The sequence below is a fragment of the Urocampus carinirostris genome, chromosome 18 (genome assembly GCF_059441175.1).
Source record: "Urocampus carinirostris isolate Australia breed hairy pipefish chromosome 18, RoL_Ucar_1.0, whole genome shotgun sequence".
In the NCBI taxonomy this organism is placed as follows: domain Eukaryota; kingdom Metazoa; phylum Chordata; class Actinopteri; order Syngnathiformes; family Syngnathidae; genus Urocampus; species Urocampus carinirostris.
The window spans coordinates 27,869,843-27,889,438 of record NC_142366.1 but is presented as its reverse complement, the minus strand read 5'-3'; the positions used below and the strand labels follow the sequence as shown (position 1 = coordinate 27,889,438).

Genomic DNA, 19,596 nt, shown 5'->3' with positions numbered 1-19,596 from the left:
AGACGCGAGTATCACTTACTTGCAAGGACAGATGACCATAGACTGCCTGTTACAGTCTACTAGACACTCTGAAAAAGTCTATTTCGTCCTTGCCTTTTTATTGTATTTGGAACGCCCTAGTTTACATAATGTTTCTTCTGCTAAAGGGAGGGGGAGTGACAAAAAAACAGTTTGAAATCTGTTTTCACAACAACATCTTATCGTATAAACACCTGTTTAAACTTACAACAACATGTTATCGTATCAACAATATTACTGCTTTTGAACTAGGCGAGAATGGCACACTAAGCAAGAATAGAACACAGTATGCAACAGTAGAATAACTTATTTACAGTTTAAATCCATCACGGACTTTCCCGAGCGTTATAAGGTCGAGCATTTGCATATCGTTTTCCAAAGACGCACAGAGAACACCAGAAAACTGGAGCAGTGGTTAGGAATCAAGCCAAAACCTCAGCCCCAGAAGAAAAATTCCAAAGAAGCTAACAAAATTGATGACGCTACAAAACGTAACCCTACATTAAAAACATCGTGGAAAGAGGAGTTCACGTGGCTTGTAGCAGACGACACAACGCAAACCTTGAATGAATGAAAATGAGTAAATACAGGTACATACTGATGGCAGATGGAAAACAGCGATGTCATAAACACGCAATGAATGTTATAAGTTTCAGACACTGTTTTTGCAAGTATATTCCTTTTCCATTTTTGACCATTTTGAACACACATCTTAACATGCAGCACTGGATTTTGGTCCGGTTTTCCAACTCCGGCTTTGTTTCAGGACTGCTCGTCCAAGGAGTCAGGCTAACCAAGCGTGCAAGAGACCCCTGAGACCAAAAGTAGCTTCCAAGAGGAAGAAACCCAAGATCAAGGATCTCCTTTATGTGCCCAAACCAGACTCTCAGAGGTACAACAGACCCACTCGTGCATGTCCTCACAAATGCATTCAGGCTTACGAGCTGTATTAAGGGGAAAAGGGCCACTAAGGTGGGGTTTATTTCACAACGCAACCTGGTGTTTGTCGAGAAAGGTACTGACCATGCACAGACTCCCTTAACGACACATCACAAACTCTCTTCGAAGTTTTATATGCCCGGTGTTTCTTGGCCGCATGTGGGAGGACTGGGAAACATCGACCAGAAAATCTGGGCCCCCATATGCCACACAGGAGTTAGGTTATACAGCATATGATTTTTTTCTTTCTTTTTTAAGCGTCTGCCTCCTTTCTCCAGGGCTCCAGTCATGCAGCCATCAGATGTGTTTGAACAGCTCAACCCCGCTGGGCCGAAGAAAATAGAATTCCACATTTCTGCTCCCGAGGTTGCTGCAAAGGTGGATGGAAGTGAGATGCAGAGTAATGAAGGTATGAGTAAGGCTTCTTTTTCCTTCATATTCAGGCTTGGATAGCCATTTGAATTCTATACATACAGTGAGTATCAGAATTTCAAATTAATTTCTCAAGTACCCCGAACGGGTTTTCCCCCAGAAAACTTAGTAAAACTGGTGGTCAGGAACAGGACAAAAAGGATCATAATCAGACTGAGGCAAATATTGGTACCAGGTAGTTTGGGTGAGGTCACGGAATGAATAAACAAAAAGATAAAATCATATTTGTTGCTTAGTGGGATGACCCTCAAAAAATGCACTATAGGTTGCAGAGGGGTGAATATATCGAAGGGAGAATTTAATTTGCACTGCGTGCAGCCATTACCTCTATAGGCTGGGTGGCCCGCCTGGCTTAAAAGGTACTAGGGTAAACCAAGTTTTCATATCAAATGGAAGGAGTGGATTCAGCCCTTTGGTTTGATTATAATTCACAGCACATCAGTTAAAGCAAATAGTCAAATCTATTAACAGGCGCTTCATCACTCTTGCTGCTGCTGGACCTTAGTGCTGCCTTTGACACTGTGGACCATAATATCTTACTAGAACGGTTGGAAAAATTGATTGGTTCCCCAGGAACCGTCCTCTTATAGTTCAGATCCTACCTTTCAGATGGGACGACCTGCGTTAAATATGGTGAAATTACATCTGAGCCCTTTAGTCTTACCTGTGGTGTTCCGCAGGGTTCAGTCTTTGGCCCCCTTCTTTTCAGCATTTACATGCTTCAATTAGGTGATATTATTCGCAAGTTTAATATCAGTTTTCATTGCTATGCAGATGACACTCAACTATATCTTTCGATGGAGGAATCTTCCACACTAAACTGTGGAAATTTGGAGGCCTGCCTCACGGAGATAAAAGAGTGGATGTCACTCAACTTCTTTCGCCTTAACTCTCAAAAGACCGAAATGCTAGTTATTGGTCCAGCTAAATGCCATGACTTGTTCTCAAAAACAGCTCTGAACATTGACAAATGTCATATCACCCAGAGTGACTCAGTCAAATATTTAGGTGTCATATTTGACCCCGATCTGTCCTTTCAAACACATGTTAAGAATATTACTAGAACTGCTTTCTTCCATCTTCGCAACATTGCTAAAATTCGCCCTATGCTGTCTCAGTCGGATGATTCATGCGTTTGTTACCTCCCGTCTCGATTACTGTAATGCACTACTCTCCGGTCTCTCGAAGTCCAAAATCAAGAGACTTCAGCTAGTACAAAATGCTGCAGCGAGGCTTTTGACTAAGTTTGATCACATGACCCCCGATTTTAGCTAATCTGCTCCCTGTTAGCTTAAGATATGATTTTGTATTATACAAAATCATCTTCCAGATTTAATTTCGTCCTATGTTCTGGTCCGGAGCCTTCGCTCTGAAAATGCTGGTCTACCAGTGATTCCAAGAGGCATGCGGGCCCCGGTGCTGTGGAATGCTCTTTCCCCTGAGATTAGATCTGCAACCTCAGTGGAAATGTTTAAATCTAAGCTTAAAACACTCTTCTATTCTACAGCATATGAACAACAATAATAATTTTATTTTGACAATATCAGGTGATGGTGTCATAATAGTCTAATAATAGTTTCCAATAGTCTTTGATCTGTGCAGCCCCTTTAAGACTCTTTGTGATTAAGGGCTATACAAATAAACAGGACTTGACTTGACTACATTACATATAGTTCGTATTAGATTGAAACCAGGACGCACTGATCTTTGTGCTATCTTCGGCGGAAGTAAGAACGATAATCAAGTATATCACAGGAACAGTCGGCTTGCACCGAAAAGGTGTCGCCATTATCAGTGTGAGGAAATGTCATTCGGGCAGAGTTGTGTAGTGAGGTATCGTCAGTGTTACTTGTCTGCTGTGCACCTTCCTTATTTCCCCCCCTCTTATTTATTTTGACACCTTATCTCCCGCTGCAACTTGACTCTCCAGCAAACTCCAGAGAAGTAAAACAGATCTCAAAGTCAAGCACGGACGATTTCCTTAAGGCGTGGGGAGGAAAGATAAATGGGGGCAGGTGGCTTTTTTGGATTAGTCTTGTTTCGTCTGATAAACAAGCCATTTAAATGAAAAGGAAAGGAGGGCAAATAGGTGGGAGTGTATAAATATATTAAAAGCCTTACTCTAGTGCACCCACACTGCATATGTGGAATATTTCCTCCCTACACACGTCTGATTGTTTTACTTTTCTGTCATATAGCATACAGTTTGTGTACCTTCCTTTGGTCCATTCATAGACATAAAAAAATGGAGGAATAATCATACTCAATTTCTCACCCCTTGCTTGTAATTTTATGATTTTTAGCTTTCGAATAGGAGCACATTCAAGGAAAATTTGCATGCATTGCATTTAGGGGGAAAAAGGCGTTCTGGGTAATACATTTTAAGATACGTCGCTCACGGGTATTAGCAACTGTTCAGTGGGTTTGACTAATCAAATTTAAGTATTTTCATCTTGACTCTATCATAGATGTATTATGATTGATTTGCCTGTCAAGAATATACCCTGCCGGTCATGTTACCTATCAGCTGGACAAAACTTCAGCAGCACTTCTTTTTCATTTTTTTCCATTACTGAATATCCCGAGTAAAAACTGGGAGTTACTTGAATGGCTGAATTTGATCAAGAACATGTATTTGGTTTTTCGGGGATAGTCAATTTTTAATTATGTGACTTCATCCGTGGTGGCCTCTGCATAAGGTTGGACGATAATGTTTTTTTACGGAATTTAAAACAATACCCCTACCACACATAATGTAGAAGTAGTAGTTTAGTTGTCCTCAAGAAGGTAAAAATTTAATATTTTCTCTATTATGTGTTAACCATGCCCAGCTGAATTTAAATAGCCTTTATATTTTTTTTTTTTCACTGCGCCTATCTGCTTTTATCTTACTTTTATCATCAGTGTTCTGCCCACGGAGCGTTTTTTACTGTAAGAAAGGAGGTGAGGGGAGAACAATTCCATGCACGGCCTTGATTTCTTTTGTATTTGGATGGAAATGGTGAAAGTGAGAAAATTACTTTCCAATATAGTCCAAATGGCAACCAAACCCCCAATAAGATGAAGAGTTTATTTGAGCACGTCTGAGGCACGTACGTGCACACGTCATACAAGCTAATATACATATTTAACGCAATATTAATGAAGGATGATCGTTTCTTTCTTCCTCCGCTTGTTAAAATCTACAACAGGGTCAAGGGAGGAGCTGATTTTTAGATTTTTACTGCAATAAACCAAATGAAATGAATACAACAAAATATTCTGGGTGTGTGAGTACAGAACAAGCTTGTATTGGTTTCACAAGTGCTCCTTTAAAAGCTCCTGAGAAGCATTTATATACTAAAGTGGCGGAACACAGAAGTTAGTGGAAAATTCCAAAGGCACCAGCTTCCCACTAGTCCTTTGTCCGGACTGAATAATGCAGGTGTAAATTTCAATTTATTCCCTCACTAGAATAAACCACTTAAACTAATTAGTTAAGCAATTTAATTGAATTATTCATTTTTAAATATTTAATTCCAACCTCTATTTTTCAATGTAGAGTGTTGATTTTTTCAAATGTTCTGTCCTAATTTGGAATATTTTTATCTGATATAATCCTCCTTGGCCTAGCAAAATTGCACCTTGAGCAATATTAACACTAATTGGGTGAAACATTTGCAACATTGATCTCTCGCGCCACTCTCTCGGCATACAGCTCAGTGGTCAGGAATCACTAAGTTTGTCTTTGGAGGTAATTGCAGCGGCTTCATTTAGGTCTTCTGTGCATTGATATCCACGGATACAAGCCAACAGCTTCATCTTTGGCTGGCATGGCACTGAAATGCACTAACGATGAGAGAGTGTTTCCTGCAACCTTGTTTAAGTGACCAGGTTTCTTCAGTAAACCAAGGTGTATGCTTCTTAGGTCAAAATTTATGCCGTAGGGGTGCTACAGAATCAAGAACATTAACCAAAGCAGTATTAAAATTGTTTGTAAGTGAGTCAACAGACCCAGTGTACGAAGGGAAGGCCGCAGTTACCGTAGGTAATAGTTCTTTTAAAGCCTATGCTGTTGCGGGGCAGATATTGCGACTACTAAAGCCTAAATTTTCCTTATCACAGTAAACATTTAACAGCACCTCACACTTAACAAGATAGTGATCATAGATGGCATTTGGATATGGTAACACTGTAACATTCTGTAAGATCCTGTTTGTGTTTGCATACATTCACTTTACCTTAGGATGTAGAAAAACATCTCAATGTCAAATTACCATATTTTCCAGACGCAAATAATTACCCAAAACCCCCAAATTGGCCAGAAATTGTATCATACGCGTCATAATCCACTATCATATTTGTGCTGTTACTGATCAGTCGATATTTATCGCTGACCACAACGCATCTGGGTAGCGACGGTGAAGGCGTTAAAGCCGAACCACCTGGCCACTAGGGACATGGATGTTGTGGAAAAAGGCAAGAGGCAATCTTACTATCCCACTTCTTTGAGTCACAGTACCAGATACAAATGGTAAAGAAATGAGTAAACAAAGTGGTTAAAAATCAGTACAAAATGTTTTTTCACTTTTTCTCAGCTTAAACTAAGCATTTTGACAAACATTGCTGAACACGTGTGGCTATGTGTTTATTTGTATCTTTCAGGACGACTGACTTACTTCCCACAATGCCTTCCTCTTCATACAGTTCAGAATCTCATGCACTTTGTAAAGACTTTGCGAGTCGGCGATACAATACTGTATTTCAGTGGTCCCTGCCCTTTTCTGTACCACGGACGAATTTAATATCAGTCAATATCCCCACGGCCGGCCTAATAATATTAACAATGTGGTATCGTGACTAAAAATAGTGTGATGAGGTCATAAAACCTCATGCCTTTTCATGTGTCGTCTCTATCCTAGTAGTCTATTCTTGTAGCTTTCCATGCTGTAATCCAGGTTCGATTCCCGTTGCATTCAATTTTTGCATTTGTGATCAGCGATATATTTAGACTGATCAATCACAAATATCGTACTTATTCATTTTTGGTGCAATCCCAGACCTTACTGTTGGTTTAATAATAAGTCGGCGGACCAACATTTTATAACACCGGAACAAGTAAAAGCTGCGCTTGGAAATTATTCAATGAAGTCAAATTTTGCTTATCATCATTTCTCGAGAATGCCTTTTTTTCCACCAGTGAGCACTTTCCATCTTCTCGTTAACTTGAACGTTTTCACAGTCCAATAACAGCCCTGGAGCATGATACTGCCACTACCATGTTTGACAGTGGGAATGGTGTTTTCTGGTCGATGTGCAGTGTTACTCTTGTGCCAAACATTAATGCTTTGCATTCAGCCCAACAAGTTCAGCTTCGGTCTTACCTGAACAGAGCACCCTGTTCCACATTTGTGTCTCCCACTTTAGATATAAGATCACTTGTCATCTTTTTGATTTGATTTTTGTTTCGTATTAAACTTTAATTATTTATATTTTATTTAAAATTTTCCATAACAGCCTGCTCATCCTGGAAGGGGATTACTGCATGTGCGGTCTCTTATCAAGGTTTCATCATTTTCCTCATTTTTGAGTTTTTCCTTACCCTCATGTAGGTTTTAGATCAGGGGATGGTGTAATAAAAGCCTGTAGTTTGTAATGGTCTGTGCAGCCCTTTGCGACTTCTTGTGATAAAGGGTGTCACAAATGAACATGACTTGACTTGACGGTTCAGTGCGCCTTATATTTAAAGAAAAGACTGATTTTTGGTGGTACGCCTTATAGTGCGGAAACTACGGTAATTACATATGTTTTCCTTCACAGCTCCTGTTCATCCTTCAGAAATAGATGACAAGGACGACCTCAACGACAACACCAACGCCACGGAAGGATTCGGGAAGATCCACCCTCGCATCCGGTCGTCCGAAGAACCCGCGGAGCCCAGTGACGAGGAGAATGACCTCCCCTCGGACGTCATCTCCAGAAAGGAGCTGGAAAAAGGACGTCTTTCTAGAGACGGTAGACACGGAAATGACAAAAGACGCCGCTCGCATGCTCCAGCTCGACCTCAAATTTTTGCTCTTCTCCTTGAAAACAGAGATAAAGAAGATGTCGGTGTTTAAGAATTATGAGCCCGGTGAGCCGACCTGCAGGCTGTATGTGAAGAATATAGCGAAACAAGTGGAAGAGAAAGTAGGTTTTTTTGACCCACTTGTGGTTGTCTTGTTTTTTGCTTGAGTCATTCGATTGCAGGATTGTTCAAAGTCAAAGTAAAACAATTGTATTCCGTAAATTCCGGACTATAAGCTGCTACTTTTTTCCCAAACGTTCAACCCTGCGGCTTATTTAGTGATGCAGCCAATTTATGTAATTTTTCTAACAGCCGCCAGCGGCGCTCGAGTACAAAAGGCAAGATTTAGACCGGTGGAATATATGCGCCAAGGAAGACTGCAACTTCTTAGCTTGTGCACAAATTAAATTAGCGTAGACATATCCTCATCATGCAAATTGCAAAAAGAAAGGCACATGACGCAGCTTTCAAGCTAAAAGCAATCGAGCAGTCCGATAAAGGAGGAAACAGAGCTACAGCACGTAAATTTTACTTTGCGAGCGTGTTGCTTGTGTGTTTTCGAATAAGGGAGCGTGGGGCGACGTCTATATGACAAGGTCTCTTTCCCCTACTGGGGAAGACGACTTTGAAGACGTCGTTATAAGGAGGAAGATGAGGACGTTGTACCGTGATTTCTACAAGTACGGTATATTTTTTTAATAGTCCTGTTTACTGTGTTGCGAGCGTGTTGCTAGTAGCGTTTTGCTACGCTTCACAGGCACGGTTTGGGATGAAAGTTATAGTATCATTATCAAAGCTTTGAAAACTCTCTCGGTGTATATTTTTGTCATGTATTTATTTTAGAGACTTATTCTGATATGTTTTGCCCGGGCGAATCAAAAAGAAGGGACGAAAACCACGGGGGCTGACGGGAAGTGGAGTAAACGTGAGACGTGTTTGTGGAGGCGGCGGACAATAGTGGATATATATTTTTCCCCACCCTTAGCTTTGGAAATATACATTTTTTTTCCTTGGATTATTTTCAACCGGACCCGGACTCTGCAGGTCTGCATCAAACCTTAAGTACCGGTATCATTTTCCGTTCATTTCGCCGGCTGTGGTTTTTGGACTGTGTACTTTATATACAGTTACAATCGCGGGACACAAAGTCGGGTTTGGGTTAATTCTGTGATTGTGTTACATGTTTTAATGTGGGCGCATGCGGCTTATATACAGGTGCGGCTTGTGTAAGTACAAAATCGGTTTTCCTCTTAAAATGTGGTGGGTGCGGCCTATAATCAGGTGCGCTCTATAGTCCGGAATTTACGGTAATTAGCTTTTCTGCATTTTTATCGTCTTTTTGCTCATCATTTGTCTTTCAGGATCTTAAGTACATCTATGGGAGATACATTGATCCCTCTTCAGAAACTGAACGAAACATGTAAGTCAAGTCAAGTCATTTTTATTTGTATAGCCCTTAATCACAAAGAGTCTCAGAGGGTTATTTAGCTGTGGTTTCATTTTTGTGTAAAATAAAACCCTAACTTTAAGAATTATGTTTTTTTTTTAAATGTAGCGATTTAAGAAACCCACTTAATACTTAAAATGGTTCAATTTTACTTAGTTACAGTCTATGGTTAGCACATGTGCGGCAGTGTACTGAGGTCATGAGATTGACGCTTCCTGTGTGGAGTTTGCATGTTCTCCCCGTGCTTGCGTGGGTTTCCGCCGGGCGCTCCAGTTTCCTCTCACTTCCCAAACATGTAAGAGTCTTTTTTGTGTGTTTTAGTTTAGATTTGATAATATAGACACCTAAGACGGTGTTTTTCAGCCTCTTTTGAGCCAGGGAACGTTTTTTTTTACATCGGAAAGATTTCGTGGCACACCAGTAACCAAAAATGTTGTAAAATGACACTGAACAGTATGTTTAATTATAATATAATTTATAATACCCCCTGTTTTTACAGCACAGACACTTGACAATGACACATTTGCAGAAAACGATTCATAAATGTTTTTTAAAATTGTACATTTTACAAAGTGACATTGGATAATTTGTCACGGCACACCTGACGATCTCTCACGGGACACTAGTGTGCCGCGGCACAGTGGTTGAAAATCACTGACCGAAGAAACCATTGTTGTAACCACATTTCTCATTGACACCGTTTCCCTGCGATCGGCTATTCTTGACTCCAGCAATACGTCACTCTTGTGCTCTTTTGGGAGATTCTATTAATGCGTGCTCACTTGTTATGTTATTAAAGAAGCTTTCCTATCAAGGTTCAAGGGAGATGTTTACTGCAAAAATAATTGAGCTAATTTTAACTTTTTTACTTTTTTGATTGGGGAAAACAACAAATCTGATTAGATAATCATATATATTTTTAAAATGTATGGGTTATTCTTTTAAGGGTTGTTTTTTTAAATACTATTCAAATTTTTTTTTGCTAATATGAATGACTAATTTACTAAAACAAATTTGAAATTGTTACGGAGTCACTCGTACTGGAATTGTTTCTGATAATTCTTTGTTGGCTGCTATGGATCCTTTTAAGAGACCTCTCGCTACTTTTAGCTTCAGTTATGACTGTTTATTTCGTGGCGGGAAAAAACAAATGTTTATTTAAAAATACAACAAAGAAACAGATGCTTTTAGACATTCTGTCTTCAAAATGAATTAACCCGGAAATACTATACATTTAAAAAAAAATGTAAAAATAAAATGCTCAAATGTGCATTTCATTTTCCCAGAAAAATAAAATATAGTAAAAAAATTAATAATGATACTTGAAATCCAAAAGAATTGTGGACATCTATGCTAATTTTTTTAAATTCATTTTGTTTGTTATGGATCATTTTGTTTTATTTTTCTTATTAAGTTACAAATCATAAACTAAAACTCTCATTCTAACTTAAACATTAACTATTTTGTGTTAATGAGAATAAAGACGATCTTGAATTTAAAAATATGCATTTTATTTTGCTAGAAAAATATTTAACACAAATACTAAATGAGAAAAAAATCCTTAAAACTATTGGCTCAGGAGGTAGAGCGCTCGTCTTGGAATCAAGAGGTTGTAGGTTCAATTCCCGGCTGGTGTGTGAGTGTGTGTGTGTGAATGGGTGAGTGTGAAGTACATTGTAAAGCGCTTTGGGACATCTTCATTGACTTGAAAAGCACTATATGAATGCAGAGCATTTACCATTTAACTATGCTCATTTTGCATTTTTATTTATTACAGATATCATTATTTAGCTGTGGTTTCATTTTTGTGTTGAATAAAACCCTAACTTTAAGAATGATGTTTTCTAAAAAAGCAATTTAAAAAATGTAGCGATTCAAGAAACCCCCTTAATACTTAAAATTGTTCCATTTTACTTAGTTACAGTCTATGGTTAGCGCGTGTGCAGCAGAGTACTGAGGTAATGTGATCGAACCTTCCTGTGTGGAGTTTGCATGTTCTCCCCGTGCTTGCGTGGGTTTCCTCCGGGCACTCCGGTTTCCTCCCACTTCCCAAAATCATGCATGTCAGGTTAATTGGCCTAACCAAATTGTTCCTCAGTGCGAATGAGCGAGTGGTTGTCCCCTGCCCAATGCCCAAAGATGGCTGGGATGGGCTCCAGCACCCCCGCGACCCTACTGAGGATAAGCGGTGCAGATAATGGATGGATGTATAGGACCACATTTAATTTTATATTTCATCAAACCTCCCACTAAATCTAAAAAGTCCAAAGTGAGTATGTGACCCAGTAAGGAAATTTTCCAAACAAGATAATGTTAAAAATGCCTGACCAGTCGCAGTTGATGACAAATTTTATAGCGTCATTCAGTGTGCAACTAAAAGTGTCACTTCGAAGTCTGCCGGGTGTCGTTGAGGATATTTCCCGGATCCCTATTTTTAGGTTTTAATCGACGTTCCGTTAAATAGCGAGCGAACATACTTTTCTTACTCTTTTATACTTTTTGTGTAGTTAAGCAGATACATTTTCATCCCTTCGAGTGTGCATAGCAACCGCTACTGCTAATGATGGGTCTTCGCTTTTTGTCCTTGGCCAGGTTTGACGTCGTGTTAATGAAAGAGGGACGGATGAAAGGGCAGGCCTTTGTCGGGCTTTCCAGTGAGCAGAGTGCCGAGAAAGCCCTGCGGGAAACCAACGGCTACATTCTCTTCGACAAACCCCTGGTGGTGGTATCCTTTTTTTTTGGGTTTTTGCTCAATTGTGGGAGATAATAATGTCGTTCGTCTACGATATGGTCAGCTTACTAAGTAACACACAGAATCGGTGGTTGTCGTTAATGACTGATTTGGGATTTTCTCATTTATTCACTGCGCATGCGTGAACTTTCAATAAATACGTCTACTGAACCCGGATGTGGTCAGAACGGCATGGGCAGCCAAGCAAGATGGCTGGCGGGCCGGGCTCACTACATGCGCAGTAGTTTTAACCCTTTTAAATGCCTTTATTTGAATACTATGGTCAGCAATGGGTTTATATCTTTATAAACTCCGACAGAAGCCGGGACGGGAGAGCAGACGTGGTTAGGATCCAAACAGGTCATAGCCGGAGACAAACGGGAGCAAAAACGGGACAGGCAAGAGTTGGGGTCAAAAAAGGGTAGCCTAGAATACACAGAGATTCTGACAACAGGGGATTTACAGGACTGAGTTCAAATAGTGACAGTGAGCCAATCAGAACCCGCTTCAGTTTGTGCCAAATGAGCAGGCACAGCTAAGTCACATCAGTAATCATGACAATCATGTCAACAAGCTCTGAACCCACAGAAGCACATGTGGCTGAGGCTGAAAACAAAATTGGACTTCTTTACTCCGGCGCCACACGCGTCTTTTTAGCGCTCCGTAGTGACCTTCTGGCGCGTTTAAAAAAAAAAGTTTGATACTGGAAAAATACGTTTTTTGCAGGAGGAGAAACATGGACACATGATTAAGATCGTCCAATAAATATGGATAATGGTATATTTTTTTTTTCTTCTGAATTTTGTACAAGGCTTTTAATCATTTACAGCTCCAGACATTTTCTTTGGTCCAATATGGCTTTTTCAACATTTTGGGTGACCGGCCCCTGCAAATGGGTTTTTCTGCAACGTCCCCATGATTATAATCATGACTAAGTATCACCCGGAGTAGAAACGTAGTGTCTTGAAATCAGATGCTGCCCCTTGGTGCAATAAAGCACCATGATTATCTTCAAATCATGTGTTTTGACTATCGCTAAAAACGAGGGATTACTCTATAGATTAAAATCCAAGATGATGAGTTGTGTAAATATGGAACTTTTTTAGGTCGATTTCCCTTAACGAATAATTGCAGCAATTTGCTCGATCAGCCAGGCCCAAACCAGAGAATAACGAGACCAAGAAAAGAGCAAGACAACGATAACATTTACTGGTGAGTATTTTTTGAAAAATTAGTAATTATATAACTTTTGGATATCATGGGAATGAATAACTTATAAATGACCAAAACCAGAAAAGTTCAATACTAAAGTTACTTGAATAATGTGCTTTTTGTTTAAAACTTTCACCCTAGTGTAAAAAATATTCTCAATAATTTGTACCAATGGCATTTAGATAGAGATATAGATAGATGGATACTTTATTTATCCCCATAGGGAAATTCACACTTCCAGCAGTATCCTTGTGTTAAAAAATAAAATAAAAGATATAGAATACAAAATACTCAATATAGTATTGTTAATAAAGAGGATTTAAATAGTGTTACGAAAATACACACGGGTTTAAAAATAGGGTAATATACAAATGTGGGGGTGGCGTTTAATATGGGCTTTTACTCCTTTGGGTGGAGTTAAAGAGCCTCATAGCATGAGGAAGAAATTATCTCCTCAGTTTGTCCGTGGTACAAGACTGTGACAGCAGTCTGTTCCAGGATTTAATACGCTGATGTCCGCTATAAAGGTCTATAAAAATATTTATTTTTTACTCATTAATTTTACAACAAAAATATGTGTGCAAAGAAAAAAAATACATATTTTGATTTATTTCAGGAGGTCCTCTCTTTATGGCAGCATTACATGTTGTTTTAAACATATGACAATTGTTCAGTAAAATAAAAAAAATAAAAAACACAATGCCGAGTATTTCAACAATTTCACGAGGCATCTAATAAGGATGCCTCCTGGACGCCTCCCTCGGGAGGTGTTCCGGGCATGTCCCACCGGCAGGAGGCCCCGGGGGCGGCCCAGGACACGTTGGAGAGACTATGTCTCTCGGCTGGCTTGGGAACGCCTCGGGGTCCCGTCGGATGAGCTGGAGGAAGTGGCTGGGGATAGGGACGTCTGGGCTTCCCTTTTAACGCTGCTGCCCCCGCGACCCGACCTCGGATAAGCGGAAGACAATGGATGGATGGATGGACATTTTAGTACTTTGATTGTACTCAAATGACATTGAGTATTGACTCAGTGTTCACCAGGGGCCACTAACCTTTTTCAAGCTTACTGATTTGTGCAAAGACTCATTGTTTTAAATGCATATCTGAATCAACTATTGGCATGTTATTACTCTGTAACTACTGTATTGTTAGGTTGTCATTAATTCATTCAATGTCAGATGTTTTTACTCTAATTGGAAGAGACAAATTGCCATTTTCACTCGTTTTTAAAAGCCTTAGTTAACAGGGTCAGAATTGCTAAGCTCTGTAAAAAACAGCTTTTTAGGGAAGGATGCAGTTCTCCTTTTGTTCTTTCATTTGTGATATTCTAATATCTAAACGATGCTTTCCATAAACAACAGAAGGGAACTTTGACGCAAATAGATTGATAGATACTTTATTCATCTTCGTAGGGAAATTCACACTTCCAGCAGTATCCTTGTGTTGAAAAACACAATAATAAAATAAAAGATATAGATTACAACAATACTCACTATAACGTGTTGATATAGAGTATTTAAATAGTGCTACGGAAAATACACACTGTAATAAAAATAGGGTGATGTGCAAATGTAGGGGTGGTGTTTAATGTGGGCTTTTAGTCCCCCGGGTGGAGTTAAAGAGCCTCATGGCATGAGGAAGAAATGATCTCAGTCTGTGGCACATTTGCAGGTTTCCAGCAAGATGTAGTTTTGAGAAGTGTAACATTACTGCATTTTAATGTCGGAAAAACAATGCAGCATGAAAATTGCTGCAGTGGCTAGGAATACCTTATTTGCTCAAGGTTTGCACATTATTGCTGGATGCACTGCCTACAATTTATAGAATTCTGTTCAATAACCACAAGGAAAGTTAATTAATATATTTTAACACACATCACGCAAGGTATAATTTGTGAAATTAATTACCGTAATTGCATGACCGTAATAGTAACGAAAACCTTTGTAAGCCGGTAATGAAGTTTGATCTTTCACGACCTTCTGGGAATAATGATCGGCTGCTCCTTTAATCCGATTTAGAGATACAATAGTCATGAGTCCGGCTGTATTTCACTAATCTCAGTCTGAGAACTCATCACCGGGGGTGGCTGTTTCAGGCGATTTGATTGTACGATCACCATGGTGTTGCACGGAACATCATCCCTTCTCTGACCAGACGATGACGATGAGACTTGGTGATCTTTTTCCGGCAGAAAAAAAAGCTCTGCTGAAGAAATCTGCCATTTGTCCATGACACGCGACTCTTACCACATTGCTTCCCTCGCCAAAAAGGGCCGCCCACACGCACTCATTTGGCGGATATAGGAAGCCACACTAGGAAGTGGGGGATTGCTTGATGTGTGGACAAAGATCAAATCAAAGCGACTTCTGTCATCTAACGGTGATTCATCATACTGAAATCATTCCCAGAGGCTTAATACTTCACAATAAGCAGCGTCAAACATTTTAAATCCGTTTAAAAAAAACGATTTTTACGTTTTGGCACTCAGGATGAATGAATACCTATTCAACATTATGGCATTGAATGACTTGATAGGCACAGTGCTACAATAGGCTCTGTAAACCACGTCAATGTCTTCAAAAATGGCGCAAAATGACAAATTGTGACTACAAAAGAAAGTACATGTACTGATTTTTCCATGAATTGTGATTATGGTTCACATTGTTAAGCTTTCTTCTGAAGTTGTGCTTATACTCCATTCATTCAAGATGCCAGGGCTTGAATTTGAGGGCCACCAGAACCATTTGTATCCTTATTGAACATATCCTTTGGAGAAAAAAAAAATAGAAAATAGGACAGTTCTATTTGTTGCACCAATTAAGGGAGTAGCATTGATCTCTTAAAGGTACATTGTGTAATATTTGACCACTAGATGGCGATGTATTTGCTAATGTGAACGTAAACCAGTGCCAAATGAGCACAGCTTAGCAGCAAGATACAAGACAGACTTGGTGACTACTAGGTATGGATTTTGCAATGTTCTATGATATAATGACAGTTTCTCGACCTATGAATATTCATCAAAATTAATATTGGCATGATAGTTCTTGGGCAGCACGGCGGCGCAGTGGTTAGCGCGTGTGCGGCACAGTTCTGAGGTCGTGAGATCGAACCTTCCTGTGTGGAGGTTGCATGTTCTCCCCGTGCTTGCGTGGATTTCTTCCAGGCACTCCGGTTTCCTCCCACATTCCAAAAACATGCATGTTAGGTTAATTGGCCGGTCCAAATTGTCCCTAGGTGTGAATGAGCAAATTAATTGTCTGTCTCTGTGTGCCCTGCGACTGGCTGGAAACCAGTTCAAGGTGTCCTACCGCCCGGGATGGGCTCCAGCACCCCCGCGTCCCTACTGAGGACAAGCGGTACAGATCATGAATGGACGGATGGATGATAGGTCTTGTATTTTTTAAATCAAATCAATGGTTTTTTTTTTTTTACTGAAAGTTTTCTGTACTGTTAGGAGGCACGAAATATTACACACTGTCCCTTTAAGAACATTGATCTACATTTACATTGACAAAACAATGTTTTTCTATTTCACTGAATTTAAGTTTTGTGCTCAAATGTTTGACGTTTTCTACCTCGTGTGGCTGAATTTCAGGAGATCACCAGAGGCCATCTTCGTCTTTTATTTAATAATAAACAAATTTTTTTACTCTTAATGGAGTCCTGTTCTCTATTCAAGCTCACAAACTCACCTGTGCACACGTTTCTAGGACTCTCTGTGTTGAATGTTGACTTAGGGAGTACAAAAACAAACAAAAAAACTGCAAACAAATAGAGTGAAAAATTGGAAATTGCTCCAGCAGATTTAGCTTACCTTTACAATCCCTTCTCACCCCACCTGCGATATTACAGCCAGTAAAACCCGGAGAGCGAACTTTCCCCCTCAGCGGCCGCCATATCGGAGGATTTGGAAATCAAATTGTTTTTGTCCTCGGTGGCGGGGAATAATACGAAAAAACGTAGTGGGTGCATGTTATTCAGAGATGAATTCAAGTTTGAAATGGTTTCCTGGAGATAGGACGGCTTATCACTTCGTTTTCGGTGACTACAGGAAGAGTTTGGATGTCGCAACGGCGTTTTATTTTTATTTTTTTAAATCAGAAAGATCCCTCAAGCCAACCCCAAGAAAGATAAAATATCCAACCTGGTAAACTAAGATACAGTTTGTCAAACAGTAACGAAATGGGCATGTCTAAGACGGTATATTGATAAAGGAAATCTGCCAACCCTGCTTGCATTAATTGTCAACCAAGGATATAGGATTGCGGCCACATAGGTGCTGTTCATTTCAGGTAGAAACAAAGGGAAAAAAGTCACCACACATGACACATATTTGCTCCCCATGGACAATGAGTTGCGGCCACTACATTTGATTTTAGGCAGGCAACGCTTACAGCAACACTGTATTGGGGGTATTGGATCGCGGCCCACACAAGTGCAGTTCACTTTTAAGTGCACGGAACGATAAAAGAGCCACCAGATCCATTTCCACAAGCAAATTGCAGAGGGTCGATGGCGTGACGGACATGTAGCCTCAGGTGGTGCAGCAGCAACCGCTCCATGGTTTTCATCACGTGATGTCAGGGCGACCGGCCTTAAGTCGTTGAGTTCCTCAGGTCTTGATTTCTTTGGGACTGGGATGATGCAGGGTGTTTTCCACAGCTGAGGGACCCTCCCCTGTTCAAGGCTCAGGTTGAAGATGCGCTGTAGAGGGTCTCCCAGCTCCAACGCACAGGCCTTCAGCAGTCGGGGGGATACTCCATCTGGACCAGCTGCCTTGCTGGCCACAGCCTCCCCTGCTCTCTACACACCTGGGCTGCAGTTATCTTGATTATTATGTTATTGATTTGCTGGCGGGCAGCACGGTGGAGCAGTGGCTAGCGCGTGTGCGGCCATGTTCTGAGCTCATGAGATCGCACCTCCTGTGTGGAGTTTGCATGTTCTACCCGTGCTTGCGTGGGTTTCCTCCCACTTCCCCAAAACACGCATGTCAGGTTAATTGGCCTAACCAAATTGTTCCTCAGTGGGAATGAGCGAGTGGTTATATGTCTATGTCTCTGCCCACTGCCTAAAGATAGCTGGGACGGGCTCCAGCACCCCCGCAACCCTACTGAGGATAAGCGGTGCAGATAATGAATGGATGGATGATTTGCTGCCACCTACTGTTAAGAATGATACATCTACTCTGCTGATCACTAGAAAATAGCACAGATACCTGAAAACAGCACACTTTGTGAATAATTGTCCTGTTTTTGACTGACTGACTGACTGAAAAGATGAATGAATACTCTGTCCTCCTCATATATTCCAAATATTCTCACTAATTATTGCAATGAAAAATCTAATCGGACACATTTTCCCACTTGCGTAGAAAAGTGTTTGCACATTAAATTCCTTCGGTGGGAATCCAAGCCAACAGGATCATCCATCACCTGCGCTCATCTGGTCCGACCTGCAGCCCATATCTCCTGCATCAGGGAAAGGGGGATCCCATCTGTGGCCGGCTCGGCACGCCATCCCAACCATGACAAATGTGCACCCCAACCGCCGAAATATTGAGTTACAAAGGCATTTATCAGGTAAGATTTGAACAAGATGAACGCTAACCTTTTGTAAGTAGACTGGGATGAAGACGAATGCTTGGCTGTCCGTCTCATACCGGAGCTGCATATGTGTGCTAGTCATTAAAATATTTCATTTGTTTGCTTTCTATCTGTTAGAGAGTCGCTATAGCAGCGTTCCAGTCTTGTTCTCAAGATTTTTTTTGCAAGTTGTATTTTCCCGATGACATACCTGTCGCGCTCCAGGGCTCCATGCCCTCACAAAATGTTGTATTTTCCCTTACAAAATACAAAATAATCTTACACCAAATTTTTTTTATATGTGTAGTTTAACATGTTATATTGTACACGTGTTTCGTTGTATCATATATATTGTTAACTAACGTTTTTTTGTGAGATACTAAGTTGCTCAACATGAATGAGGTTTATTATAAAAAAAGTTGAAATGAAGTCCCTTGTGTCACGGTCGCCGTGGCGACCAGTCTGCCGCGCCCCCGAACTCAAGCTGTAGCAGATCAGCTGATTGCTGGTCTGCTACTTAAGGCTGGGTTGTGGGTTTGGCGGGCGCTGGCTCATTACACATTCCCCGGTCTGCTATGCCTTGTCCTGTTTTAGTTTTACACATTTTCCGTCGGTTATGCCCTGTCCTGTTGAGTTCGTGCCGGAGGAACTCTGTACCGTTCTGTTCTGAGTGTAAGAATGTTTTTGTTTGTCTTGTCCCGGAGTTTTGGACGACTTTTATTTTGTTGAATAAAACTTATGGATCGTCACGCAATTGAGTTCTCCCTTCCTGCCTCTTGCCTCCGTTCTGGTCCGGTCACCCCTTCCACTCCACCACGCCACGTGACAGCTTGGACATTCACTGTAGAAGGAAAAACACATGCAAATATAATTAAGTAGAATTTTCTTATTTAAATTATGAATTCATTTTCTGCATTAAATTATTGTTGGTAATATACTGATTAAAGGGATCACCACAAACCTGTCTTTTTTCATTTCCTCCCATTATACTTCCTTTTTGTCTAAACTTCTTTATACAACATAATCATTTGTGATATAATGCATCAAAGCAAGTTAGCCGTTGGAGAGCCGGCTCTCTTTAACGAGTTGAGCCTAAAAAGCCGGTTCTCTTTAAAGAGACGGACTTCCTTTCACTGTAACTACCACACAGTAGCATCAAACCGCTCGCTTCGTTTGCAACGAAAAA

At 40.4% G+C, this 19,596-nt stretch overlaps 1 protein-coding gene across 7 annotated transcripts in view; it reads left to right on the top strand.

Annotated features, from left to right (window-relative positions):
* Window positions 1-19,243, top strand: part of rnpc3 (RNA-binding region (RNP1, RRM) containing 3) — a 30,201-nt gene extending 10,958 nt beyond the window's left edge. For 4 of the 7 annotated variants that reach the window (XM_088322585.1, XM_088322588.1, XM_088322582.1 and 1 more), the window contains 8 exons: window positions 785-910; window positions 1,236-1,366; window positions 7,189-7,383; window positions 7,463-7,557; window positions 8,797-8,855; window positions 11,475-11,607; window positions 12,748-12,825; window positions 15,534-16,484. In XM_088322585.1, the coding sequence (XP_088178711.1) occupies window positions 785-910; window positions 1,236-1,366; window positions 7,189-7,383; window positions 7,463-7,557; window positions 8,797-8,855; window positions 11,475-11,607; window positions 12,748-12,816 (808 nt within the window). In that variant the 3' untranslated portion in view covers window positions 12,817-12,825; window positions 15,534-16,484. Of the gene's footprint in view, window positions 1-784; window positions 911-1,235; window positions 1,367-7,188; window positions 7,384-7,462; window positions 7,558-8,796; window positions 8,856-11,474; window positions 11,608-12,747; window positions 12,826-14,920; window positions 16,485-18,199 lie in introns of those variants that run through there. The other 3 variants (XM_088322586.1, XM_088322583.1, XM_088322584.1) reach the window with 3 other exon arrangements.
* Window positions 19,244-19,596: the final 353 nt, after the last annotated feature.